The sequence below is a fragment of the Labrus bergylta genome, chromosome 12 (assembly GCF_963930695.1).
Source record: "Labrus bergylta chromosome 12, fLabBer1.1, whole genome shotgun sequence".
NCBI lineage: Eukaryota > Metazoa > Chordata > Actinopteri > Labriformes > Labridae > Labrus > Labrus bergylta.
This window is the reverse complement of record NC_089206.1, coordinates 7,548,695-7,573,858: the sequence shown is the minus strand read 5'-3', so window position 1 is coordinate 7,573,858 and position 25,164 is coordinate 7,548,695. Positions and strand designations below refer to the sequence as shown.

General features: G+C 40.0%; 2 protein-coding genes across 2 annotated transcripts; both read left to right on the top strand.

The window, feature by feature from the left end:
• The first annotated feature begins 757 nt into the window (after positions 1 to 757).
• On the top strand, positions 758 to 14,599 carry sypb (synaptophysin b). The gene is made up of 7 exons (XM_020637001.2): positions 758 to 885; positions 2,306 to 2,371; positions 8,164 to 8,288; positions 9,358 to 9,556; positions 9,672 to 9,863; positions 9,974 to 10,298; positions 12,349 to 14,599. Exons 1-6 carry the CDS (start codon positions 868 to 870, stop codon positions 10,259 to 10,261), a joined length of 888 nt encoding a protein of 295 aa, XP_020492657.1. The 5' UTR covers positions 758 to 867; the 3' UTR covers positions 10,262 to 10,298; positions 12,349 to 14,599.
• Positions 14,600 to 16,103: 1,504 nt separating this feature from the next.
• On the top strand, positions 16,104 to 25,155 carry plp2b (proteolipid protein 2b). Its single transcript, XM_020636312.3, has 5 exons — positions 16,104 to 16,567; positions 22,842 to 22,997; positions 23,098 to 23,196; positions 23,865 to 23,961; positions 24,060 to 25,155. Exons 1-5 carry the CDS (start codon positions 16,475 to 16,477, stop codon positions 24,071 to 24,073), a joined length of 459 nt encoding a protein of 152 aa, XP_020491968.1. The 5' UTR covers positions 16,104 to 16,474; the 3' UTR covers positions 24,074 to 25,155.
• The last annotated feature ends 9 nt before the right edge of the window (positions 25,156 to 25,164 follow it).

Below are 25,164 nucleotides of genomic sequence, written 5' to 3'. Positions count from 1 at the left end.
GAGATGCTACACCGAGGTAAGAATAAAACTCCTCTCAATTGAAAATAGAGCTCGCCATTTTTAAGATAATATGAATCACTTTTCAAAGTTGGAAAACTTTTAATTAGTTGAGGTGACATAAACCTATAATATTTAACTAACACAACATTTTCATAGACTTGAAGTAAAACTAACTTAGAATTTGATCTTATCATGACTTTTTGTTTTTTACAGTGTGCGTGACAAGGAGTCTTTATAATTAATAAAGAAGTGTGACACTGAATTCCTCCTCGGAAAGCACCAAAATACTTTACCCAAGCCATGGTCCCGCCTATAAGACATTGAAAGTTGAGCTGAGTGTCTCATGATTTGTTTTTCTGTTAATTTAATAAACGTTGGCGCCTTTTCTCTTTAAATCTGTTTCTGTCTTTCATTTGACTAGTCATTTATTTGACCCCTGTTAGGAGCACTCCACTAGCCTACATAACAATGCTACCCCTTCAGCTTAAAGTGCTGCCAGATAATTACCAGCAGGTAGTTCACGAACCTCCCTCGACCTTTTCATTGCTCCTCTTCACCGCTCCTTCTTGTTTTATACTAAAGCGCGAACAGTCTCCATGCGCTCCCTCTCTGCGTTACAACAACCCGCCGGGCAATCTCAGCTGCCTTAGAATAAAGCTGCGCTGCTATTGGACAGACAAGTCGACCCGTCTTTACTTCGTCGCCCGACGTCACGACGCCTTTGCACATCCTCTACTAGGTCGTGACGCAGTCCGGCTCTTCCATCCTGGCTGTCTTGCCCCCTCCTCTCCTGGTCTCTTCCAGATGAGACGCCTCCCTCCCTCCCTCCGCCCCTCTGATCCTCTTATCAGCGAGTAAGCGCCCAAGATGGACGTTGTAAACCAGGTAAGGCTTTTGGGGGAAAATCATGTAATTCATTAACGTTTTTGCTCGGGTGCTTATGTTCATGTGATTTGAATATTTTGTCTGTGTCGTGCGCTCAATGAAATATATTTTTCTCATGATGTCTCGACCTTACAATTTTAACGCAGCTTTCCATCCCTTAGAATTTAAATTGTAACGAATGCATTTCTTTAAAAAAACAAAACAAAAAAAAAAACAGCATCGGTGTAAAGGCACGACAGAGCGCGATGTAATTGGACATTTTTTCCACTACTGATGCTGCGGTCGAGGTGATGGAGAGGCCCGCTGACAGCCCTGAAATGTATAGGATGTCCAGAGAGCTCTGCAGCAATGACATTTAGCAATAGAGAGGGGAGGATGTCGCCTATTATCTCCAGGGATTCTGCTAATTGATTTAGCCTGCTCACGTCTCAATTAGCCTGCTGTTGCTACGATAACAAAGATGAATGTGGTTTATATCTAAGGGGGCCTCGTCGGTGCTTGTTTAGCCGCAGTATAGGCCTGAGACACGGCATATATCTCCATGGCCGCGGACAGCTCGTCTCCCTGATAGCTGTGTGCGTTTTGTGACAAAGCCAGCAATGAGGAGAAATAACCAGAAAATACGCTTCTGTCAGGATGGTTGGGACAGTGCAATTATCAGTGCACGCTTCTTATGTTTGATATTGATGTTTGGCTTCAATGAGAAACAATGAGCCTCCGAGAAAAGAAAAAAAAAATATCACTACTGCTGATTCCAGTGCGGCCATTTATTGATGCACACAGGGACACACCGCCTTCTTTGCGGTGTCGCATTCACCTGCGCACAAACGCTCCCCCCCCCCCCCCTTTAATTCTGTCTCGTCAATTAGACAGATTTCGCGAGATTTGGTCATGCTTGAATTAAAATAAAATAAAAAGAAAGAGTGCTGTGTAGGGAGTAGAGAGAGACCACAGAAAACAGACAGTTAATCAGCTTTGTCTAATTGTAATGCTGGCAAGAGCTCCCTCTATCTCTCACACACAGCACGTACACACACCCACACGCACACACTCTCTCACACACACACACACACACACACACACACACACACGCTGGCCTTTGAAGTCTACATCAGAATGAATCTCCTGTAGTTGTACAGCATCTGAAAGGTTCACAAAGAAACCAGCTGTGAGTCACTTTCTTCCTTGGCAGAAATTTGCTTAGTATCAAACACCAGTAAGTGGCCTGCACTTAGCCTGGAGGCCTACAGGCTAAACATGGGTGAGGTTATTAGGTTTTTTTCTGAATGAGCATCATCATATAATAATCTTTAAGCATGCTCTACTGAGAAAACAGTTTCCACAGTAAAAGCAAAAGTGCCAGTGTGAGGATGTTAATGGAAATTAACTCATTTTGTTTTCTTGTTTTTTTTTTTTGCAGTTGGTGGCCCAAGGGCAATTCACAATAATCAAACAACCTCTGGGATTTATAAAAATTCTTCAATGGGTAAGTCTAGTTTTGTTAATGTGTGCAAGCATCGAAAAATGCATGGATATGTTTCTTATGTTAACAAAAATATATTGCATTCAAAAAGGGAAAAAAAACACTTGGAAGTTGTGTAGTTTGCAATAAATAACGTGGCAGCATCTCTTTCTGACAGATATGTGACCTTTAGTCACACAGAGGTCATAAAGCTGCATGAGGCTTAATAATGGATGTGACTGGGGGGAAAAGCTGCCCAGTTGGACCCTCTCTCGTGGGGATTTATTGTCAAACATGTATTATTAAAATGTTGTCATTAGAACCATTTCAGTGAATCTACATCATTTAATGTAATTACTCTTTAAATGTATGCAGAAGCGGCTGTAGATAAGTGCTGAGGAGTATCCTTGTTGGCGGTGATGCTGCCCCAGCAGGCCTGAGCCGGAGACACTAGCAGTAGTGTTACGTCACAGATGTAGTAACACTAGATGTCAGCTCACCGAGGAATATAATGACAATTTGTCAAATCCTTCTCAGAGGACGTGACCTCTGCATACTATTGCAGTTTATTACATCTGTCTTTATGTGCCCAGTCTACTTCACCACATGATGGAGCCAGAAAACTGTTCACTTAGGGGGCTGTCGATAATGAGAGGATCATAAATGGATAAAGAATTTTCTGATTCTTTTTTTTTATTTAAGTCTTTATTGGCATGACATTTTTTGGAAACAAATTTCCAATGCATCAAAAGACATTTACATTTCTCCACTTGAATAGGAAGGGGGAGTTTTTTTCTTTCTTCTTTTTGATTTAAAAGGGTTTCATTAGGCAGAACATACTTAATGATTGTGCCCTGTCTTTAAGGTTTACATTAAGATAATTAGAAAATTTATGTGAAAAAGATGTTTGACCCATAACATAATGTGGGTTGAAACAGTTCGGCAAATTAGCAACTACTGTGTCTATTTTTAGAATGATTAAATCAATTCGCTTTTCTTTTTTCAGTTAATTGTAAAAAGATTATTTCTCCAGTTTTTCTGTTATCCAAAACAACTGATTTGAGGACATCATTTCAGGCTTTTCAAAATTGTAATGACCATTTTGTTACCATTTTGCTTTTCAGTATTTATTCATTAAATTAATTGTAAAATAATCTCCAAAAATAATGAAAATGAATGTTAGTAGCATTAGTATAGATCAGTCTGTGAGCATTTTACAATGAATAGAAGCTTATTGAATTAGGAGATCTTCCTACAGATCTCTCAGTGTAATATGTGGTCATGCACAGTGTTTGTCCTCTACCAGCAGCAGCAGCATGCTCTCAGTGAGCTGGCTGCAGGGTTAACAGTGGTTCCTCTTTACAGCTGGGGCTCCACTGTGCTGGGAATAGTTCTTCTAATTATACCTGCACACCCTGCAGCCAACTGAGGGCCTTTAACTTGTGTGTCTCTTCTCATGTTATGATATGTTTAACCCTTGAGGTGCTTTGGACTGGTTCTGGCTGGTTTGGGTTTGAGGCTTTGCTTAAGCTACTGGTTTAAAGGTTTCAAGTCATTTCTTGAGCTGAAAAATTGATTAACATGAAAGGAAAGTATTTTGATAATAAAGTATCTTTTGGATAATGGCTATCACAAAATGAACTATCTGAAGAGGTCACCTTGGGATGTGGAAAAAGATAACAGGATTTGTTTGACATTAAATAGACAAAATAAACAATTTAACAGGAAGTAACTGGTAGATTAAATGAAATTATGAACATAACTTGGAGCATGAATAATTTGAATGATCTCAACATTGATTATGTAACATAATAAGATGCATATATTTTGTGAGGGTTTGAAGGAGAGGGGATGGGGGAGGGGGTTGTCCTTGCTTTGCACTGGTTGCCATAATTCTTAGCTACACCTCTGCTCCTCGGTATGAGAACACATTTTAACACAACCCAGATGCAAACGTGCGTGCCAAAAGCAGCTCTTGCAGAGTACCAAACTGTAATGGGCTCTGCAGATATGCCAGCGAGCAGTCAGAGGCATGAGTGTGCTGCATGACTCTGTAGTCCTTCCCTGGAGCTGTGATTGTGCCAGCACCTCATCGCTGCCTCCCTGGGTCACAGCGAGCTGAACCACCAATCAGGAGGCCCGCTCGGGAGGCCAGGGCCCATGAATCATCTGTCAGTGCATGCCTGCGTGCCTCCGCGTCAGATCTGGAGGAGGAGCTGGCTGCTGCTTTTTTTTTTTTTTTGGATTAATATGGGCATGCACAAGCATCAACACAGAGATTTTTTAGGAGGGGAGAGGGGAGCCAGCCCTCTTTTCTGCGGAAACAGGCAGCAATGAAAAGGATGCTTCAGTAAAGTAGAATCAAACCTTTAATGGCTTCTTGTTGCCACCAGTATAAAAAGATGAGACGTGCTGATATCCTTTCAAGGAAAGATAAAGCAGCATTTTGTCTGCAGTGTTCATAATCATATATGTGATTCGAGAGATAAGTCTACAATGGATTTGATTGGTGGAATGCATTCAAGTGTGTGGGATGAAGAGGTGCAAGCTTGTGATTTTTTTTAAAATCTGGCGTTGGATGATGAAAATTAGTTGTGAAAGCTTCTGAGAACCATTTTTTGTCTCGTTTCACCAGCAATCTGTATGTGTGACTCATAGCTTTACTCAACTCCCACCCCCCTCTCTCTCTCTCTCTCTCTCTATCTCTCTCTCTCTTTCTCTGTCTCTGGGGAAGAATGCTGACAAAGCCTAGATTTGATGGATGTTGGAAGACGTTGAGTTCCCAAATAAAGCTAATGTGGAGCTCAACCCTCGAGTATGAAAACAGCGCGCCTGCCTCCCGCCTCTACAACTGTGCAGAATATCACTGTCTGAGTATATCTGTTGAATTTCAATTGCATTCAAATTCCACCTTCTGACTCACTCCCTGCAAACATGAAACGGCTCTTTGGGAGAGAGAACATAGAGTCTCTTTTGCTTTAGTGTAATCCCTAACGTGTGATAAAGGCAGCTCATTTTGTTGGAGCTGAGGGGATCTTGTTGTTCAGACACTGGTGACTCTGGGGTTATTACTCCAGGGCCTTCCACAGCTACAGTACTATGTCTGTGCTTTGTGCTTTTGGCTGCTAGTCCTTTATATATCTGGCATAAAATAGACACGTACTTGTAAGTATTTAATGACATTTAATGACATTATTTACAAGAGCATGTTAAATTAGTATACATAAGAGGAAACTAGCCTGGACTAACAAGAACAAAATACATAATATGAATAGGCTTATACAAATCTAAGCTTAATAATGCTATAAGAGAGGAATGATAAACTGAAAATTGAAAATTGTACAAAATATTTTTTAAGGAAAAAGGAAATATTTTGTGTTTATGGGTTTTGTACATTTCAGATATCAATCTATTCAAAAATCTATAACAAGTCAGACTCTACTGTTGGTTACAGAGAAACAAACGTTCAGAAAGACAGGCTGTGTGAGAAAATCACTCTCGAGACAGATCATTTGTGTCTCTGTGTGTACGATTGTACATCTTCTCAGCACAGAAGAGCTGACAAACCGTTCCAGCATGCCAGCTGGGCTAGAAACCAACCTCTGCCTCCTCACCGTGCGATGCTGCCAACAGTGTTACCATGGCACCTAACACTCAGCGTTACACCATTTCTTTTCACAGTCTGACTGGCCCTCCATCTCGTCCCCACTCTTCATCACTCCTCCTTCAACTCATCTATCACCATTAAAGTACCACTCTTGAGTGTGGTGTGGCGCCAACAATTCAGATTTACTTTTCTACTGCTTTTTAGCTATGCGAGTAGCATGGCTCTAGGGGTGAGAAATGCCACACTGGTTGAACAGTATTCATCTCAAGAACTATTGGAATGATTGGCACTAGATTTTATTCATTTTTCCGTGAAGTCAATTGCAACTTGCTTTGTTGATCCACTAACTTTTCTCGAAAATGATTTGCTTCCTGATAATATTGTCTACCTGCAAAACTAACATTCAAAACAGCCTCAGTAACTATGCTATAAAAATCTTCTTTTCCATCTGATAATGAAACTAAAAGCACCATCGGCTTACTGTAGGTTATACATTTCCAAGATGTAAATATTTTGCATTCCCAATGAAATCCTGCTGACGCTGTGATGAAAATGTTTGACTCATGACACTGTACATCTGACTCAGTTAAAAATCAGTGCTGATTGTTGCTGAGATGACCTCCAGCCGTTGTTCCCATTTTCTCATAATGTATTTTATATGTGACATAAACAGCAAGACCCAGTCAAATGGAGCACAACATGTTGTTGATGTTTGTCTCCATATTGATCCTTCTCATTAAATCTTAACCTCTAACTGTCTCAGAGCGATAATGATACATGATATGGACACTGGGCGCTCGAAAACCTTCTAATAGTCTTAAAAACAAATTAAAGTGGCTATGAGTGCAATAAGACAGTGAAGAGAATGAAACTGATGACATGTAGCTTTAAGGATAAAATAACCCACAATGCACACTGTGTGAAGGATTTAGCCAACCCTGCAGTTATTAAATGTTGCACATGCTGTAGGTATGGATTATTTGCACATCTGCTGCAGCATTACATTTTGTTTTTCTCTTTTGGGTTTAAAGGGAAAGCACTACATAAAACCCATCTGGTACTTTGGATTTTTCATACACTCTTAAAGACACAAATGAACGTTGCACCAAAAACAATATCTAAAAGGACTTTAACATTAGTCAGTGACGTTAACTGGTTCAGACATGCAGGCATAAAACTGCAATACATTTTCATATTATGGTTTAAGTAACATTCAAATGATAATATAGCAAATACTAATAGGCATATCTCATTTATAATTCAAACAATCTGCTCCAGATGGCAACTGATTTTTTTTCTTTCCTTCAATTATATAATAAACTGTTGTTTACCAGCAGTCTCCTCTTCTCCCTCTCATAGTAACTCTGTCCCTTTCCAAATTTGCAGTCTTTGTTATTGTGTTAGTAAAACCTGTTAATTCGCTCACAAAAGAAAAGGGATGGTGTTGGAGATATTGGCAGAAGAAAACTCTGCAGGAACAAATAACGGATGAGTAAAGTGAACACAATGAGGCCTCCTTCAGGCAGCAGGTGTGTGTAAATCCAACAAACAAGCCTCTGACTCACATCAGCTACAAGATTACTGTAAATAGTTTAGTGTGTTGATGCCTGCGGTGGATAGACAGTAGTACGAGCTCACGTGTGTGGGTGTGGCCTTGTGTGGGTGTTGTGGCTGGCTTTGCAGTAGCTTGTCACAGAGTACTTGGTGACAGATGGTGGAGCACCTCGGTCAGATTAATTGTTGGATTGTCCGTCCAATCGGATCTGGCCGGCAGTGCAGGGAGGGTGTGGTAAAAATAGTCTGACCCGCCAATCTGTTGTGTGTGTGTGTGTGTGTGTGTGTGTGTGTGTGTGTGTGTGAGTGAGGGAGAGAGCGTGAGATTATCTTCACGCATGTCTGTTTGTACCCCTGTCGTGACTGTAAGTGTGAGCTGCAGTCTGTTGTCCTAAAGTTAAAGTCACAGTTACTGATAAATACGCAGAATATGCCATGAAACATACAATTTTTTCGCTGTATTGATTTGCGCTTGGTCTGCATCTTTGAGCAGTTGAGAGCACAATGTGCAGTCTAAATAGAGCTGCCACCTTTTTGACACATAGTCTTAACAAAACTGTAGTATATGTTGAACTAATCATCACATCTTTTTTTTTTTAATAAATATCTGTCTGCCAGGTCACTAGATTAATCGTCTGTATCTCTTCCTCCTCAGATCTTTGCAATCTTCGCCTTCTCAACATGTGGAAGTTACTCCGGCATGTTCAAGATGAGCGTGGAGTGTAAAAACCGGTCGGAGAGTGATCTAGACATAGACGTAGAATTCGAATATCCCTTCAGGTACGTAAACTACTGTCACAACTGCTGTAGACGGATAGAAACATGTAACTGTAGGCTCTCAGAAAGTGTAAATGCACACTTAGCAGGATTGTCAAAAGAAGTAACTCAGGAGCCAATCAGAGCCAACTATTGCATTTCGTATAATAATTCAAGTACATGTATTTTTCAAAATCTATAATTCACATAAATGGAATAAAATATGTGATGGTTTTATTTTTCACATTTGAAAGGAATTATTCAATATTGGCTTTTAATCCCAATTTATACAAAAATTAGCTGAGGTAACAAGCCGTTTAAGTTATATCCAAGTGATCAGTCTACATTTTCAAGAATATGTTGGTTGAAGCAGCAGTACAATATTTTGGGGAACACTTTCTACACAACCTTTTTTACGGGCTGAAGGTCAGATTAGGAGATTGATATCCCTCTCTTGGCTGTAAGCTAAATACAAAGCTATATCAGGGAGATAATTAGCTTAGCGTAGACTTAGCAGCAGAAAGCGGCTATCTATTCAAACGTTTGAAAAAGAGTAAATACGCCTACACATGAGTAAATACCTCAAATTGCAGATAAACAAGGGGTTAAGGTCTGTACTGTTTCTTTAACAGAACTCATTGTACTTACATTGTTGTAACTTTTGAGTCAAAGTGCTGTAGATTTTATAACCTTTGGACAGAACAAGGCTAGCTGTTTCTACCAGTCTTAGTTCTGTGCTAATTTCCCCTGGATATAGCTTCATATGTAATTAAAAGATTGTGTGGGATACGATTAGATTATACATCAATGATCTACACAAGGGATAACTTAGCTTGGGTTAAACTGACACATCTGCAATACTAATCCTCCCATATGACGCTTTAAAAGAAAGTAAATAATTGTGCTTCCTTAGTTTCTACCTACTCCTTTATTCAGATCAAATTAATGAATTAACAGTAAAACCATTGGAAAGAGCAATAAGACAAACACTGCCTTCTTCTTTCACACATCTTGATTACCATTTATCTTTTGCGTCTCCACTCATGCACAGTTTTTTATTGCTCTCTTTCTCTCTCTTTCCGCATGTTCTCAGGCTCCATCAAGTTTACTTTGATGCCCCCACCTGTAAGGGAGGGAACCCCGAGCGTCTGTTCCTGGTGGGAGACTACTCCTCCTCGGCTGAGTTCTTTGTCACCATCGCTGTCTTCTCCTTCCTGTACTCTATGGCGGCCCTCTCTGTGTACTGCTTCGTACTGGAGAAGTACCGTGAAAACTGCAAGGGGCCTCAAATTGTGAGTTTACAGTGTAAATGTTCATGATTCACGTGTCCCACAGCTTGGGTTAGAATTGATGCCCAGTTGTTGTTTTTGGTGGTGAAAGTAATCAAGTTGTTGCTTTGGTTAACAGGACTTTGTGATTTCGTCGGTATTTGCCTTTATGTGGCTGGTGTCGGCATGTGCTTGGGCTAAAGGCTTGTCAGATGTGAAAACAGCCACTGATCCAGAGAGGGTCATCACTCTTATCACAGCCTGTGATGAACAGGAGAACCGCTGCCGTGAGATATACAACCCCAAGGTCTCTGGACTCAACACCTCTGTGGTATGTCCCAGATGCATCAAACCAAATAAAAGTACACCAATGATTTTAAAATGAGGATAGAATCAGTAGATTGAACTAACCCATTTTTCAAACACCTCTCTCCTGCACAGGCTTTTGGCTTCATCAACCTGATCCTGTGGATAGGAAACCTGTGGTTTGTCTTCAAGGAGACTGGCTGGCTGGCTGCCTTCGGTGGAACATACGTCCCATCGCAGGAGAAGCAGCCTGCCCCCGATTCCTTTGGCCAGGCAGGATATGGTCAGCAGGACCCCTACGCCGGCTCCCAGGGAGGGTACCAGCCAGAATACGGCCAGCAGGGCGGCTACAGTGAGGACGGAGGTTACAGCCAGGGCTATGAGCAGCAGCAGCAGCCCACCTCCTTCGCCAATCAAATGTGAGCCTGCCCAGCCAAACTACAGCTGCAACTGCAGGATGGTGAGTGTTTGAACACAGTGATGGTACATCTTTGAGTTACTGATCTCAGCTTGTCTTTGATTTTAAGCATACATGAGAGATGATGAGACTTACAATCATAACTCAGAATAACATAATATATATACATCCATATTTCAGTGAAGTAGTGAACTTTTCATTTAGTCATTTCTTGTATGCATAAGATATGAGCAAAGTTCTATGCTCTATGCAGATGACACCTCTGTATATTTTCACAAAGTCTGTTACAATATTCTTTGCAAGCTCTCTTTAACCTTTTGTTTTTCATAAAGATGCCCTGATTACTTCCTTTAAACCAGAAAAGGAAGAGGTGTTTAGGTTGACTGTAGTTTATAGCAGCCAACAATCTCAGCTCACAGTTCAGTAATCAGACATGTATATTAAAAACGAGAGTCTGGTATGCTTCTACAGCATTTGTCGTTTGTTAAGATGGCTTAAGTCTGTCTTGAAACATTACCCATGTGTCAATATTTACACTGAAAGCAATACTGATCTCTGTTATGATTCCTCCTGTCGATACACACCCAGAAGAGATCCTGTTCTACTCTAATTCCACTGCAATAGAGAGCAGACAAAAACTGAGTATTGAGCGATCTAAAATAGCCAATCACAGAAACTCATAGCTCCAGGATGAAGTGTTATAGACTCAATAAAAATGTCAACATAACCTGGTAAAACGGCCCATGTTTTCACAAGGGGTCTCTTATGTGCAAATGGTTGCTGACCTGCCCTGAAAAACAACATAAGGTTTTTTTTAATGATACAACAAATTTAGATTCAGTATTAAACATAAAAGGAGCGACACTGTCTGCTGCATAAAGTCAAGGTAGAACTCTGGGATCTCCCCCATTGCTTTGTGCATTCACCTGCTCTATTTGCACTTTAAGTTCCACTACTTTTCAGCTACCCTGTAACAGTCTAGAAACCTTGGTTGAAAGAGCTTTTTGGTGTTGTTGCTTGAAGGCTTTAGAGTGCTCTGCCTCTCCGTCTAGGACTGAACTCAGTCTCCCCAAAGCCTAAGAAATGATCAGTCAGAGCCTTAAGCATCACTGGCTGGGATTCCCACAGATGTTACTCATTTTAATCATTCATTTATATTCAAAATCTCATTATTTGTTTCAGTTCTAAATGCATATGTCAAGCCTTTACACGCACCAAACAGATTGTAATTGCATTTTCATAAAATAATAACTCCTGGGGATTTTCTACAGTAACCGAAATGTCGGTCAAATTGCGTTACTGCTTGATTTTTTAGTTTAACTCGATAAAACTATCTAAGGATTTTCAAAGTAAAATTTAACTTATGTTGTCTGAAGGGTCATCTCAGCAGACCCAGAACAAAATGCCCTTTGAAACTGCAACGCAAAACACATTATAGCAACACACGTGTACTGGTGTGTTGCTAGGCAGGCTAGCTCGATTAGCCATACCATTCCGTTTCTAGTAAAACATTATACACAGACGCATTATGACTGATTTAGACAGCAACATTTAACATTTTTACATAATGTGAGCTTCATTCGACTTAATTAAATACTGCCTCAGCTGTCATTTGGCTGTTCACAAAAAGTCCCTCAACAGCTCTTAAAACTCGCCCTCTGTTAGATGAACAGTTGTGATTGGCCTTTTTCTGAAATAGGCCGGATGAAAATCTGTTTGAACAGGAAACAACCTGAGGCAGCTGCCATAGCAAATAGAACGTGAGCTTGCACATTTGTCTGTTTCCTTGGTTCAAATATTGTCATGAATATATTTAACATTCGAGTGAAAGACAAAAAGATATTTAACCAAGTTTTGGAGGCTTTTAGTTTCAGTTTGTGCTCCTGCTTTAATAACTTCAGGGGTCACCAGTAAACTTAGAAGACATTTTAAAAGTGCAGCATCAGCTTCTGATCCCATATTTGTTGAGCATTAGCCTTGTTTTTATATTCAACATGTGATTGCCGATCATAGGATTGCTGTTTTTTTAATCATTTCCCCCCCCTCTGTCTCCCTCTGTGTCCCTACTCTCTATCCTTTCTCCTCCTCACAGGGTGACCTTGTGATTTCGGACGGTGGCTCTCGACGACCACCTGTGTTTCCACACTCCTCTGTGTGTCTGTTTGTGTATCTGTGAGTTGACAGGTGGCGGGAGGGAGGCATGGAGGGCAAGAAACTGCTGGGGCCAGGGGAGGGGATCCCACCTGGAGAGCAGGATTTTTTGGGGGGTGGGGAAATAAGGGGGAAAATGGGTCTTTGCTGTAACATGATGTTTATTCTCGTGATGTATTTAACTGTAGAAGACAACAGAGGATTGTCTGTTTGGTTATACGAGAAAAACTTGAATACAAATACCAAAACATTCGTTGACGAACATTTAAGAGAAATCTTGTAATGGAAAAGACTTACATTTATGGAGAAAAAAAATTGTAGTAATCTTTAACTTGGGAGAATGTATTTGTCTGTGCTGTGTAAATATTAACATGCTGATATATATGATTATATGTACACAGTTGAATAATTGTGCCCTCCATATAAGTTGTTATACAACAAATGTTGAGCACAGAGTTATTCAATTGCATTAACTTTGGTTCTGTTTAGGAGCTCACATAGTTTGGCCCTTGCCCATCATTTCCCTTAAATCACTCATACCACCATAGTATTTTTATTTGTTCATCTCAAAGTCTATGAACAGCTTTTTTTAAATTTGTCATTATTGTCTTTTATTTGATCAGCAACAATAACTGGATTTAAGAAACGTGGGTAAAGGCTGCAAACAGATATAATAGAAAATATGGAAAGTACAGAATTATCAGCATAAGTAGGGAGCAGAAAAAGAGTAATATATAGTAGATGAAAGAAAATAGAAGATAGCAGAGGGTTGTTTCAGCTTTATGTTTTTATATATATTTTTCCATCAAATATTGCTGTCAAGCAAGGACGATCTCTTGAGAGACACAGAATATTTTAAATTCCTGACGTAGAAAATCAGAACTTGCATAGGGTTAAGAAAATTAGTGAGCATGGTAGCATCATCTCTTATTTGCTGTGCTGTTTCTGAAACTGCTATAGTGTGCTATCAGTATGAAAATTGTGAATCAGGGCCGTGGATACTAAGTTTTAGCAATGTGTGTTTGTTTAATTGTTTGGATTTTGTGTAACGGCATCGAAAACAAAATGTTGTCAATGAACCTCGTCCTGTTTTGATCGCCTTTTATGTGGTCCAGAAAGTTGTCAGACAGAGTCATATAGTTTTTTAAACTAGTGTTTCTATCACAGTGACGTACATACTCACGCTAACAAGAACTGTATTAGGTAAATGACACTTTAAAGAAGTTAGTTACGCCATGGTAAACACTTCAATATGAGGCCGTCTGAACAATATGTCTCCATATATACTTCTCCTGCGTCCTCAATCTTAATTTATCTTCTGAAGGCAATTAACTGCATGCGTCCTTATATCCTAAAGCATCCCTAAACACAATTGAGAGGCTATAGGGCTCAAGGCTGGTACATTTGATCCAGGTTAGTGGTTACTGCACAACACATATACAGTACGTACAGCGGCTCTGCTATAATCTATTCAAAGCACAAAGTAAGTGCTGCAATAAATACGTCTTCACAGTATAGATACACCTGTCCCACTGCCAGGCCTCTGTTTTAGATTTATAAGATCTTGTTTGCTCAATGGTAAGAGCTGTTTCTTGCCTGGTAGGGTGGGGAATTAACATTTGAAAATGTGAACCAGCTGCTGAAAGAAAAATGTTTCAGAGTAAATCATTATATGTGTCTGAAATCTACCAGCCACTTTCATGTTTTACCAGCATTTGGCTGGTGACTGGGGCTAAATTTCCCACCCACAGTCCTCTTCAGGATGGAATGGTTTCCAACTCCAGTATATCAATCCATTGCACAGCCTTGGATTCCCTCTTCTCATTAAAAAAAACAAAAAAATCTTTAATTCGGACAATGTAGAAGCACCTGGCTTTCTCTTTTACTATCGACCCCTCTTCTCACCTCTGTTAATTTTTCTCTCTCCTTCATTGTAGCTCTTATAAATATGCTGAAATTAAATATACTCTGTTGTTAGTGGTGAATGATGTCTTGTGATACTCTCTCTAAGCCTTTGGATAGTGCTGTGTTTATTGTGTATGATGTATTCATATTAGCATTTATGATAATGATAAGTCAGAGAAAAAAAAATGATCCAAGACTCTCCAGAATTCTTCTGTATTCTTATTATATGGGATCCATGTGAAACTAAATGAAATAAACATGAAATTATTCTGTTGAAGGTAAAAAAATATATATATGTATGTGTACTTCTGTTCATAGGAGTTGTGTTGAGTTGGGTTTTGTTTGCAAAAAAATCTGTTACAAAAAGTTTAAAAATCACTGTTATGATTACTTAAAATTGAAATTACTTAAAAGATAAACAACACCATCCTAAAAATAAATTGTTCAAGCACAGCATAGAAAAGTGAATTCGGCAGCTGGCCTATATTTCTGAGGGAAGCAGGCATTTAAAGACTTAGAATGTCAGCAAAAGGTTAGTGTGACCCTGTATTTTGACCTAGACTGTGGTGGGTAATGAGGATTCTGCAGGGTGGCCCCTAGTGGTTGTAGGGAGTATTACTTGGTACCCTTCTAATGTTTTTTCCAGACCTGAGAATTTTGTACTCAGTTTTCAAAGCTATGTGCATAAATAATGCAAGGCAATTCAGATTTAAAGACATATTGAGTATATTGTGGATACAGTAGTGGTTCAAAACCGATTTCAAGTTCATAATTAAGTTCATTTGTAGTGATTTTCTTTTCCATTTTGCATATAAAGGACCATACATTTCAAGTGTTGAATAAAGTGATTTTCATTCACAGAGTGGTTATTAAATATACTAGAACCATATGAAATTTAAATTTGATCACATTTCAAAGCTATATGTCACACCTCCATGGCTTGGCCTGCCGTTGAGCACAAGTCTTGTGCTGAGTCTTGAGTCTTGTTATGTGTTTCAGGTCTTGTGCATTTTAGTTGTTGTTGCCAAAGCAAATACGTGCCATTTAAAAATAGATTTCCTGTGAAAAAACGTTTAATTGTCTGATGCAAACAATGATCTGTACATCACCAGCTCTGTCTCATACTAAATACAAATACAAACAAAAAACAAATTGGGCTTGTAAAACTAGGCTAGATCCCAGAGAGAGAAGTTTGCTTTATTAGGGGAATGATGCGTTCACCGCCACTAAGCCACTATTCTGGGTTGTACAGGTAATCAACTGGAGGTGTTATCTGGTCTCTTCTTGATATTAAGATAATTAATATAAGAAATGTAAAAAGCTCCAATGATCAACTAGAATAAATGTATTAAGTGAGAAACAAATTAAGTGAGAAAAATATGCAAATTTGCAGGAATTTTACAACAATTACAAAATATTATTGTATTATTTATTAAGTTTAATAAACATCAAATAACAGCGTCTGCCTGAAGTTAGAAAAGTACACGCAGATTACAGATGCTCTGTAATATCTCTATATACAGTATCAATGGGAGAAAAGAAGTTTTAAACAATGCGCAATTTCCCTAATTAAATATATACAATCAAGAGTATTTCAAATGATGGTGCTTCTGCTTGAGTAGAGAGTCTGAAGACTTCACCCATCCCAATATATAAACCACAGTTGATTTGTTAATAAAAGAATCACATTTGAACTAGTCTTCAAAAAAAAAAAAGCTAACGAGGAACCCCTGAACGCAGCATGGGAGCAGCTCGTCTCCGTGGTGCCAACAGCAGCAACTCCCCTTGAGAAAAGTGAAAGCCAACGCCCCACTGTCAGCTCCTCAGCTCGGGATACCCCCGCCTTCTTCCACCCCCTCCTCCACCTCTCCACAGAAGCAGACAGAAAGTTTTTTTTTGTGTGTGTGTTGTTGCAGAGAGCTCGCTGCGGTTTGAGACTGAGCTGCTACGCCGAGTGTAACTTCACTTTGACTGAGACTTCTCATCGGAGACACTGATTCATCCGACCGTGAGCCAACGGAACCGCAGCGACGGGGACCTTTTTTCCTTCTGCGCTCGACACAAGTTTTGCTCGGTTTATTCCGACTCTGTCTCGTCGGCTGCTATCTCTGACGCTCCGAGAGCAACTCACTGACGCTTTACAATAAGTCAGTTATTACAGAATGGCTGATACAACCGCGTCCGGTCCCAGCTGCCTGGAGAAGCTGAAGAGCTACGTGAAGACGCCGAAAGGGTTTATCCTCGCTGCGGAAATTGTGAGTTATCAGAACTTGGTGGCAAACTTGGTAACTTTAATCTCTGCTTGAACAACTGCTTGCAAAACTGTAGCCTGCAATTTATCAACAATTCAGAGCTAGAAAAAGTGGTTTCTGGCAGCCCTGTGTGGTGTTTTTTTTTTTCATTTTCTCCCTCTTAAGCTTTATAGAGATGATACAAAGTGTTGTTGTCGCATGTTCAGCTACATTTCTGCGTATTATCTGCTGGTGCTTTGTAGCCCTGGAATGAGAGGCATGTGCTCTGTGGGTGTGAGGGATCATTCAGTGAGAGTGGGTAAGGGTTTCCACCTGTCACTTTTGCTCCTCTGTTTTCTCAGTTGGCACCAAAGAGCCAAATGCTGTGCGTTAATGGCACATAAAAAGGTCACCCGGGTTAACTCGACCCTCAGTTGTCAGGCAACCCCTCCTTTTTTTTTTTTTTCAAACTTGTTACCACCGGCTGCATTACTATTTGTAGGCAAGGAAGTAGACCAAATATGGCGGTGAGATGTAATGTATATCACATTCCTAGCAGTATAAAAGCTCATTAAAGTGAGTTTCCCCCTCATTTTTGCACATCTGGATCTACTTAACAGGCATATATGCAGCTACAGAGGTTGGAAGAGAAACATGAGAGCAACACTTCTGTGCAGTAGGGATGAGTAAGTCATAGGTGTGTGGGTTAAAGTGTCCCACATCCTGACAAGACTCTACCACTTCCTGGCTTGGAGGACAGTTTTATTCAGACTATCCTTCACCACTGTTTTTCACATGATCGCCTTTGTTTGCATTTCACAGCGGTGTGTTCTCTTTAACACATGACAGGCTTTGACTGTAGATTCTTCACTTCAGTTCTGCATTTTGAAGGTTTTTTTTTTTTTTTTAATCAGATTCCCAGCAGTCAGGTGTGCCTAATTTGACTATTATGATACACCTCACAGAAGCTTACAGTGCTGGACTGGATATTATTGTAGGCTACTTTCCTCGTTCTTCAAAGCGTCCTTTTTTAGTTTGTGCACTTATAAACTCAACAAGCTCATTATACAGAAAGATGTCGGACGTTGGTGGAAAGTGGTCCACCCATGGTAAAGTTTTTTTTTCCTTTTCAGGGGTAATGGAAAGTCCAGACCCAGTGTGAAGTTTAGGAACAAAGAATGTGAGAATTGCTCTGCACACTTTTTCTGGTGTGCCTTTCTCCGACCTTTTAGCTTTCTGCTTCACTGGAATGACTCTGTTATGTTGTTTGTGCCTTCACCGGAGCCTGGTTAGGGAAATCGTCACCGATGCGGGATGTTTGAGATCGTTTACAAAGCAGGGAGAGGGAAGGTGGGAGTGAAACAGGAAGACAAATGTCATTACTGCTTATTATGTCTAATCTAAAGGGAAGCCAGTATTACACAGATTACAATCTTAAACAGAAAAGAAACCAAAGCTCTAATGAAATAAAAGGCCTAATTCCAGCTGATTTTCAGAGGTGTTTTGACAGCAAGCCTTGCCAAATAGCAGGTAGTTCTATGTTTTCAGTTTTTAATTTATCCTGTCTGTCAAAGGCATGACCGTACTTGAAGCTGCAGAACGACAAGCAGATAACAGTTACACACCCACGTAAGTGCAAATTCTGCTTGTCATGTGGCACAGTAAAGCTATTGGTATTAAATCAGGATGAGTCATGCCCTGGGCCGGCCTTTTACCCTGCTGTTAGTAATATCATAAATACGAAGCGGCTAAATTGTCTTATGACTGTAAAACCTCTCCTTTAAGGAGAATGAGTCAATGAAAAGAGAAAAGAGGGTGCAGGAAACTTTGAGCGAAAGACTGAAAATGACTGTGACGAAGTTAAACTGAGCTTTTCATTTCTCAACACACATGCTATGTATATGCTCTATTGAGTCACAGCCAACGCTAGTAACCACCCAGAAATGTCGGAGACTTCCCTTAGCAACTGTTGCTGTTTGGTGTGCCTCTGTTTCACAGACTGGCTCTTGGCTCTCATGTTGCTGCCGACTATAATTAGCTGAACGTCCACGACGATTTCCCCCTCAGTCGGGTTTTAAAGAGCAGCTCGTTATATACTGATGTGAATAGCTAGAATCTTTAAAAGCTGACCCATGCAGACAGATCAGCTGCTGTGTGGAAAACATAAAGGTGTCAACAACTCGCAGCAGTCTTTCTTGTCTCTGAGGGACTCTTGTGTAGTGGGAGTTGTTCTGTGTCACGGCCTCCTCTGTAGCCGCTGCCCTCAGAGCAGCTCGCTCCGGTCAGGATAGAGCTTCTTTTGTGCAGGACCTCGGCCTCGACCACCCCCGCTACTCTACAGAGGCAGCCTGTGCCAGTCTCCAGAACACATGAGCTACTCATGCAGCTGACTGGCTGGATGGTTGTGCGTTTGCGTAACAGTTGCAGCGGAGAGGAGGGGGAAGCAGTAGTGACAGATGTAGGGCTGGTGTCGCAGTCGGCTACCTCGTGAATGTGTCGTATAGACGGCGCAGTGATCTGACACTCGCCGCTGAGTCGTCTGCATCTCAGAGTAAAACTTTGCAAGTTGCGAGACGTGCTTCTCTACAATCCACATTGAAGCGGTCATCCTTTTTATTTAGTATTTAGTAAAGCCGTGAGGATAAGTGTTGTAACCACTTCAGATCATTTCAGGGCATCAAACTTTACGAGCACAGAGTTTATCATTTCTTCTTCTCCCTCTGTCTTTAGGAGAAGATTTAAGATTCAGAGGTAATAATGTGTAATTTTTATAAATAAGAAGCAGGGTAAGATGAGTGATAATAGAGAAAATGTTATACTTAATGTATTTCAAGTTTTTTTCTGGCCTTGGCCTGGACAGCTGAAGAGAGACAGGAAACATTGGGAGGAGAGAGTGAGGGGATGACATGCAGCAAAAGGGCTGAAGTCGGATTCTAACCCACGACCGCTGTGATGAGGACTATTTCCATGTGGCGCGCAACATAACCGTTAGGCTATCGGCGACCCATACAGTATTTTTCACAAGTTTGAATATGCTTCATTGCATTAGAACTGCAAAGATCAGTTTCTTCATTCTGTCAACAGAAAACAATTTGTCAACTCTTCATAGGGTTGTAAGAAATATCCCAAGCAAATCTCCTTTATGTTGAACTGTTTCAGCATCTCAAGTGGAAGAATTTGTGATCATTCTATATTTAACTTGCAGGAAAGATTCTGCTTTCTTTTTTGCTTTGGGGCTGTAGTTATGAAAAAAAAAACATTAAACGATTTTATCTTTATCTTTTCAAATATAAGACACAAGGGTGTAAGAAAGTAAAGATATACTAAAATATCAGAATATTCTCCTTTGTGATACAGTATCAGATTCTTCTTTGCTTCAAAGGGTCAATCATTCTGCTTGAATGTTACTAAAAGTAATTCTATAATGTTGGAAGACACAGGGGCCGTGGGAAGTAAAAAATGCACATCCCACTGTTCTGATTGGATAAAAAAGTAAAGCATTGTTACTCAGATTGTATGCATTTAGTGTTGTATCCATTTTAGCATATCAGTATCTAAAAAGTATCTCAAATTACGTCATGAAAAGTGATCTTATTACCAATGAACAGCTCAAGTTTTATTGAGTTTTCCAGTTTATAAAAATGTGCAAAAAGTTTGTCACAATTGCAAAGTTCACTATTAAATGCTCGAGTGCAAACATGCAAATAATCAGGGCAGTGCAAATTAATTCTATATCAATATAATGGAAAGGATAATAGACTAAATACTGTTCACTGTCTTCAAGTCAATTAAATATAAGTCTTGAAAAGGCCTCAAGATTTGTAGCTGGTTCAAATTTCCACTCCTTACAGCTCTCACATGTGTGAAGGCACCCGCCCCTGCACTTTGACAGCAGTAACAATAGCGGTATTGAAGAAGGAAAAAAAAAAGGCTGATACTGGTTATGAGCCGTGGGCTGCCTGCGATTATGATTTCTGCGCATTGGCTGCATTTCAGTGGAATGGACTGAGAAGAATGCACGCTGTCTTTTTTCCCTCTTATGGAAAAATATGATGTTGATGTGCTGTAAATCTCAGGAGAGCGCAGCATGTGACCGACAGACTGATAGCGAGCTGTGTTTGTAGTCCGTCCAGTTGTCTCACCCGAAGAATGTTTTTGTGTGTACAAAAATATTTTTTTTCATGGCAAAATATTTGTTATGTGGATGTTGATTGATGAGCTGGCTGCTGTAAAGAAACAATGATGTACTGTTTGACGGGTCTTGGATATAGAGTGAGGACGAGTCTTCACTGTGTGAGGGAATCACCACAGGCCTGATGATACAATAATGGAACAATGCTTAAGTACTAGTACATCATTTTCTTGATATACAAAGTATTGCATCACAAATATTTTTTTATTATTTTTTTTTAGCAGTCTATTATGCACCCAAATAAAAACTTTGCCAACGTCTCTCTATGTAATAAGATTGAATTCTCAGTGTCTTATTAATAATTGAATACGATTGTGAAGCACACAGACTTATGAGCATTGCCAAATGGCCTTGATGGACTTGTACAGTGCTTTTCTAGTCTTCTGACTTCTCAAAGTGCTTTTACACCGCAGGTCACACACACTGACCATCAGAACTAACTATTCCCATTCAAACACATTAACACTTCACAGACGAAGCAGAAGGACCAAGTGTCTTACCCAAGGATACATTAGACATGTGGCTGTGAAGCCCGGGATCTAACCTTCTGGTTGAGAGACTAACGACTCTACCTACTGAGCCACAGCCGCCCCGTCATAATGAACGCATAATTGTTTTTCTGACTAACTAACTTGTTTAACAGTTAAGATACTCCCATATTAAGCAACAATTTGGTTTGGTTCACTTTGGGCATACCTCTGTAATGAATAATATCTGCAGGGATAGACGTACACTCTGCTTCTTGCTCGGTCACTCTCTCTTTTTGTCTTCTTACCTTCTTACCTTCTTACCAATCACCGTCCTCTTCCTCTTGGCCTCGGCCATTGTATCGAGACGGACTGATTGGCTAATATTTATAACTGAAGGCTGGTGTGTGAACTAGTGCCGTAAAGCCGTACACACTTCTTGAGATGTCCCCAGCCCCGCTGCCGGAGTTACATACTGCAGGAAACAGTCAATCGGGCTGCGCTGTGGACATGGGCGAGACTCCATTCTCCCTGTTGAAAGTTATTCTACTTTTATATCAACCTCTGAAGCTACTGTTTCAAGGTGGACAAGTTACATATTGTCGCTTTAATTGAATCCAATGTGTGTTGACACTTTGAGATATTTGGTAGATTTTGTTTTTTTGTCTTACGGATGCAAATTTAAAAGAAGAGTATTATTTGAGCTGCTGTGGCTCAGTTGGTAGAGTCGGTCGTCTGTCAACCAGAAGGTCGGGAGTCCGATCCCCAGGTCCTGCAGCAATATGTCCGATGTGTCCTTGAGCAAGACACTCACCACCAAGTTACTCCTGCTGCTTTGTCGGCAGCGTATGCATGTTTATGAATGGGATTAGTTACTTCTGATGGTCACTTTACATAGAAACCTCTGCCATCAGTGTCTGAATGGGAAGGTGTGACCTGCGGTGTAAAAGCACTTTGAGTAGTCAGAAGACTAGAAAAGCGCTATACAAGCTCAAGACCTTTTACCATATAAATGTATTTAATGATTTTGACAAATTATCTTCTGATACTAGCTAAAAAAAACTCCATCTCAATCCGTCTGACTGCTAAATCAACAAAAATCAGCACCAGCTAGCAGACTGAAAAAGCAGCTGATTCTATCACTCTAGTTCCCAAAAGCTATATTTGTATTCATGATATAACCTTCATTATATGTATAATAAAACATTTATATTTGAATCTGTTTCATTAATATTGTGAAGAAAAGCATGACATCACCATTATTTTTTCCCGTTGTCCTGTGATTAATTCAAGCCTGACCTGTGTGAGCGCAGGTAGCCTCGTGTTTAGTATGGAGGCTGTAGTCCTCCAAGCAGGCGGGCCGCCCGGGTTGCATCAGACCTGTGGCTCATTGCCAGTCCTCTCTCTCTCTCCTGATGTCTGCCTCTATCCACTGTGCTATCTCTAAATAAAGAGATATAAAGCTGACTTACACAATCTCATAGAGCAGAGAATGTATGCAGAATCTGCTAGTCTTCTTGCATTGCATTCTGGGATATTATTAACATTTTTGATGTCAAAAATCCTAGACTCTGTGTTTGTTGTTTCTAAAATCCCCCCCCCCCCCCCCCCCCCCCTTTTTCTCCTCCCTCACCTTTAGCTCATCAGCTTCATTATCATCATCTGCTACGCTGCCTCTCACTATGGAGGCTACTCCGCTGTTGCCATCTGCGAAATGATCTTCTCCATGGTCTTCTTCGGTATCTTCATGATGGAGCTAGACAAGCAGATCCAAGTGGTCAACTGGGTCTGGACCGTGAGTCCTTTAAGTGTCTTAACATGTAATCTTACACAAGCCTACCTAGTGTGTTCCTATTTGATCAATCTAACATCTTCTGTGTCCCTCTTTTGTGCAGGATCTTTTCCGTGCTGGAATTGGCGCTGTGCTCTACATCATCACCTCTCTGATCTGCGTGATTGGAGGGGCCGGGGACGGCGCTCGTATCGCAGGCGGGGTAAGTGAATGAATGAAACTCAGCTTTTATTGTTTGTTTTGACAACCACACAGATTATTGATGTGGGGGTGGATTTTAGATTATTTAACATGTTTGATAAGACACAGAGACTTTAGGGAAGGAACTCAGTCACTGTTGAGTAATATTCAAACTGTGTCTCACACTTCCTTCTTGTTTCAGTCCAGTGAGTAAACACCTCAGCAAAAAGTTTCCTGTGTCAAACTAATTTCTTCAGTTTGAGACAAAACTCTACAAATGACACAGCATCTGCATGTCCATTGGTTCAAGGAAACCTTCGCCACAGGTTTTCAAACAGAGTTGGTTTCATGGCAGCGACAAACAGGATGCTCTTAGTTTCAGAGATAAGTGGCAGCAGGATGACGTGATAAAGCTGATGTCTTATTAGAGACGGATGTAAACACAGTAACCATTAATCCAAACAACGGAGTCTGAAGTGTTCAGGTAAAATAAAGTGCTTCACTAAAGAGGCTACAGAAATATAAAACAGGAAAGCACAACACAGGAAAAAATTAAGGAGTTAAAAGCCCAATATTTAGTTAATATTATATTACTTTTATTATGATTTATTACATGTATTAACCAACCACATGGCATTTCATTTGGGCAGTGAAATGATGATTATTGTGTTTCTGATCCTTGTTTCTCAGGTGTTTGGTTTGATCGCTGGCCTGCTGTTTGGTTATGACACCTACACCATCTTCCAGCAAATCAAGAGCACCAGGCAGCACGCGGCAGCTTCCACCGGTTAGAAAAGAAAACAGATTTTACTCTAAACTTCTGCTGTATGACAACAATGTGCCTCATTCTTAATGCATTATTTTTTATTATTTTTTTATTTACAGATGACAGAGTTTAAACACAACAAGATTCAAGAACGCAGCAGAGGTGGAGCAGTTTTTTTTTTGCGTCAAAGGTTAATGAAAGAGCGGACAAGAGGAGACGATGGACAGTCAAACGGACAGGTCACATTTTATTCAAAGGCAGTGTTTGGTGGGGACACATTTTTTTTTGTGTGCAGGGAGACATAGTGAGAGTGAGTGGTACTGTACATCTGTGCCTCCTACATCACTCCAACCTCAACGTACCACTGATTCAAAAAGGGAAAACTGTAAATACTAAAGGCAATGGTTGATGTCACCCAGCAGCTTGTCTGATACACGTCTACTGTTAAAGGACTGCTGTAGTGAGTAGTAACTGTGTCGTTTGGACTTAAGAAGTAACTGACACATGAATGGGTGCTTTATGGATTATTTAACATTTATAATGCATTTTGGCAAGTGTTTGTCTGTCTTTTTGGAGAGGTTTTTAAGATGGTCAGACATTTCCTTCTATGTAATTTAATTAAATCTCCTCAGATTATGCTCGCTGAGTGTTGCCGTGCCTACAGTGCCTAATCACTTCCTTCATCCTTGAATTGGCCTAATGTCATTGATAAACAATCTTTTAGCTTTCGTTTCACTAGTCAGAGTTTAATCTGTATTGTAGATGTCCATTAACCATCACACACATGCCAATTATTTGAATTACAGTGTCATCCTACAGTTTCTACTTTAATTCTTGCTCAGGTTGAAGTTGTCTTTTTTTTTTTCTTTTTACATGTTTAACACATTTTTATGGTGCAAAACATATTCTGTTGAGAGTTTATACAAGTGGACATTTTTTTTAAGTACATGTTGATATAGAAGAAGAAACATTTCTAAAGATAAAAATCACATAGTTGTAAAATATTCTACGTAAATATCACATTATTAAAACATTCTGTAACTGTTTCCTCTACCCTTTCATGGTTGTGTCCAATGAAACGTTGCCTTATTATCATTTTTTTTTCCTAACATGCTGAACAAGAGTCTGCAGTTTGTAACTTCAGATTTCAAAGCAGCCTTGATTTTGGAAATAAAAGCCATTTTTATGACAAATAAATGCTTATTTTGTAGCTTACATTGTTCA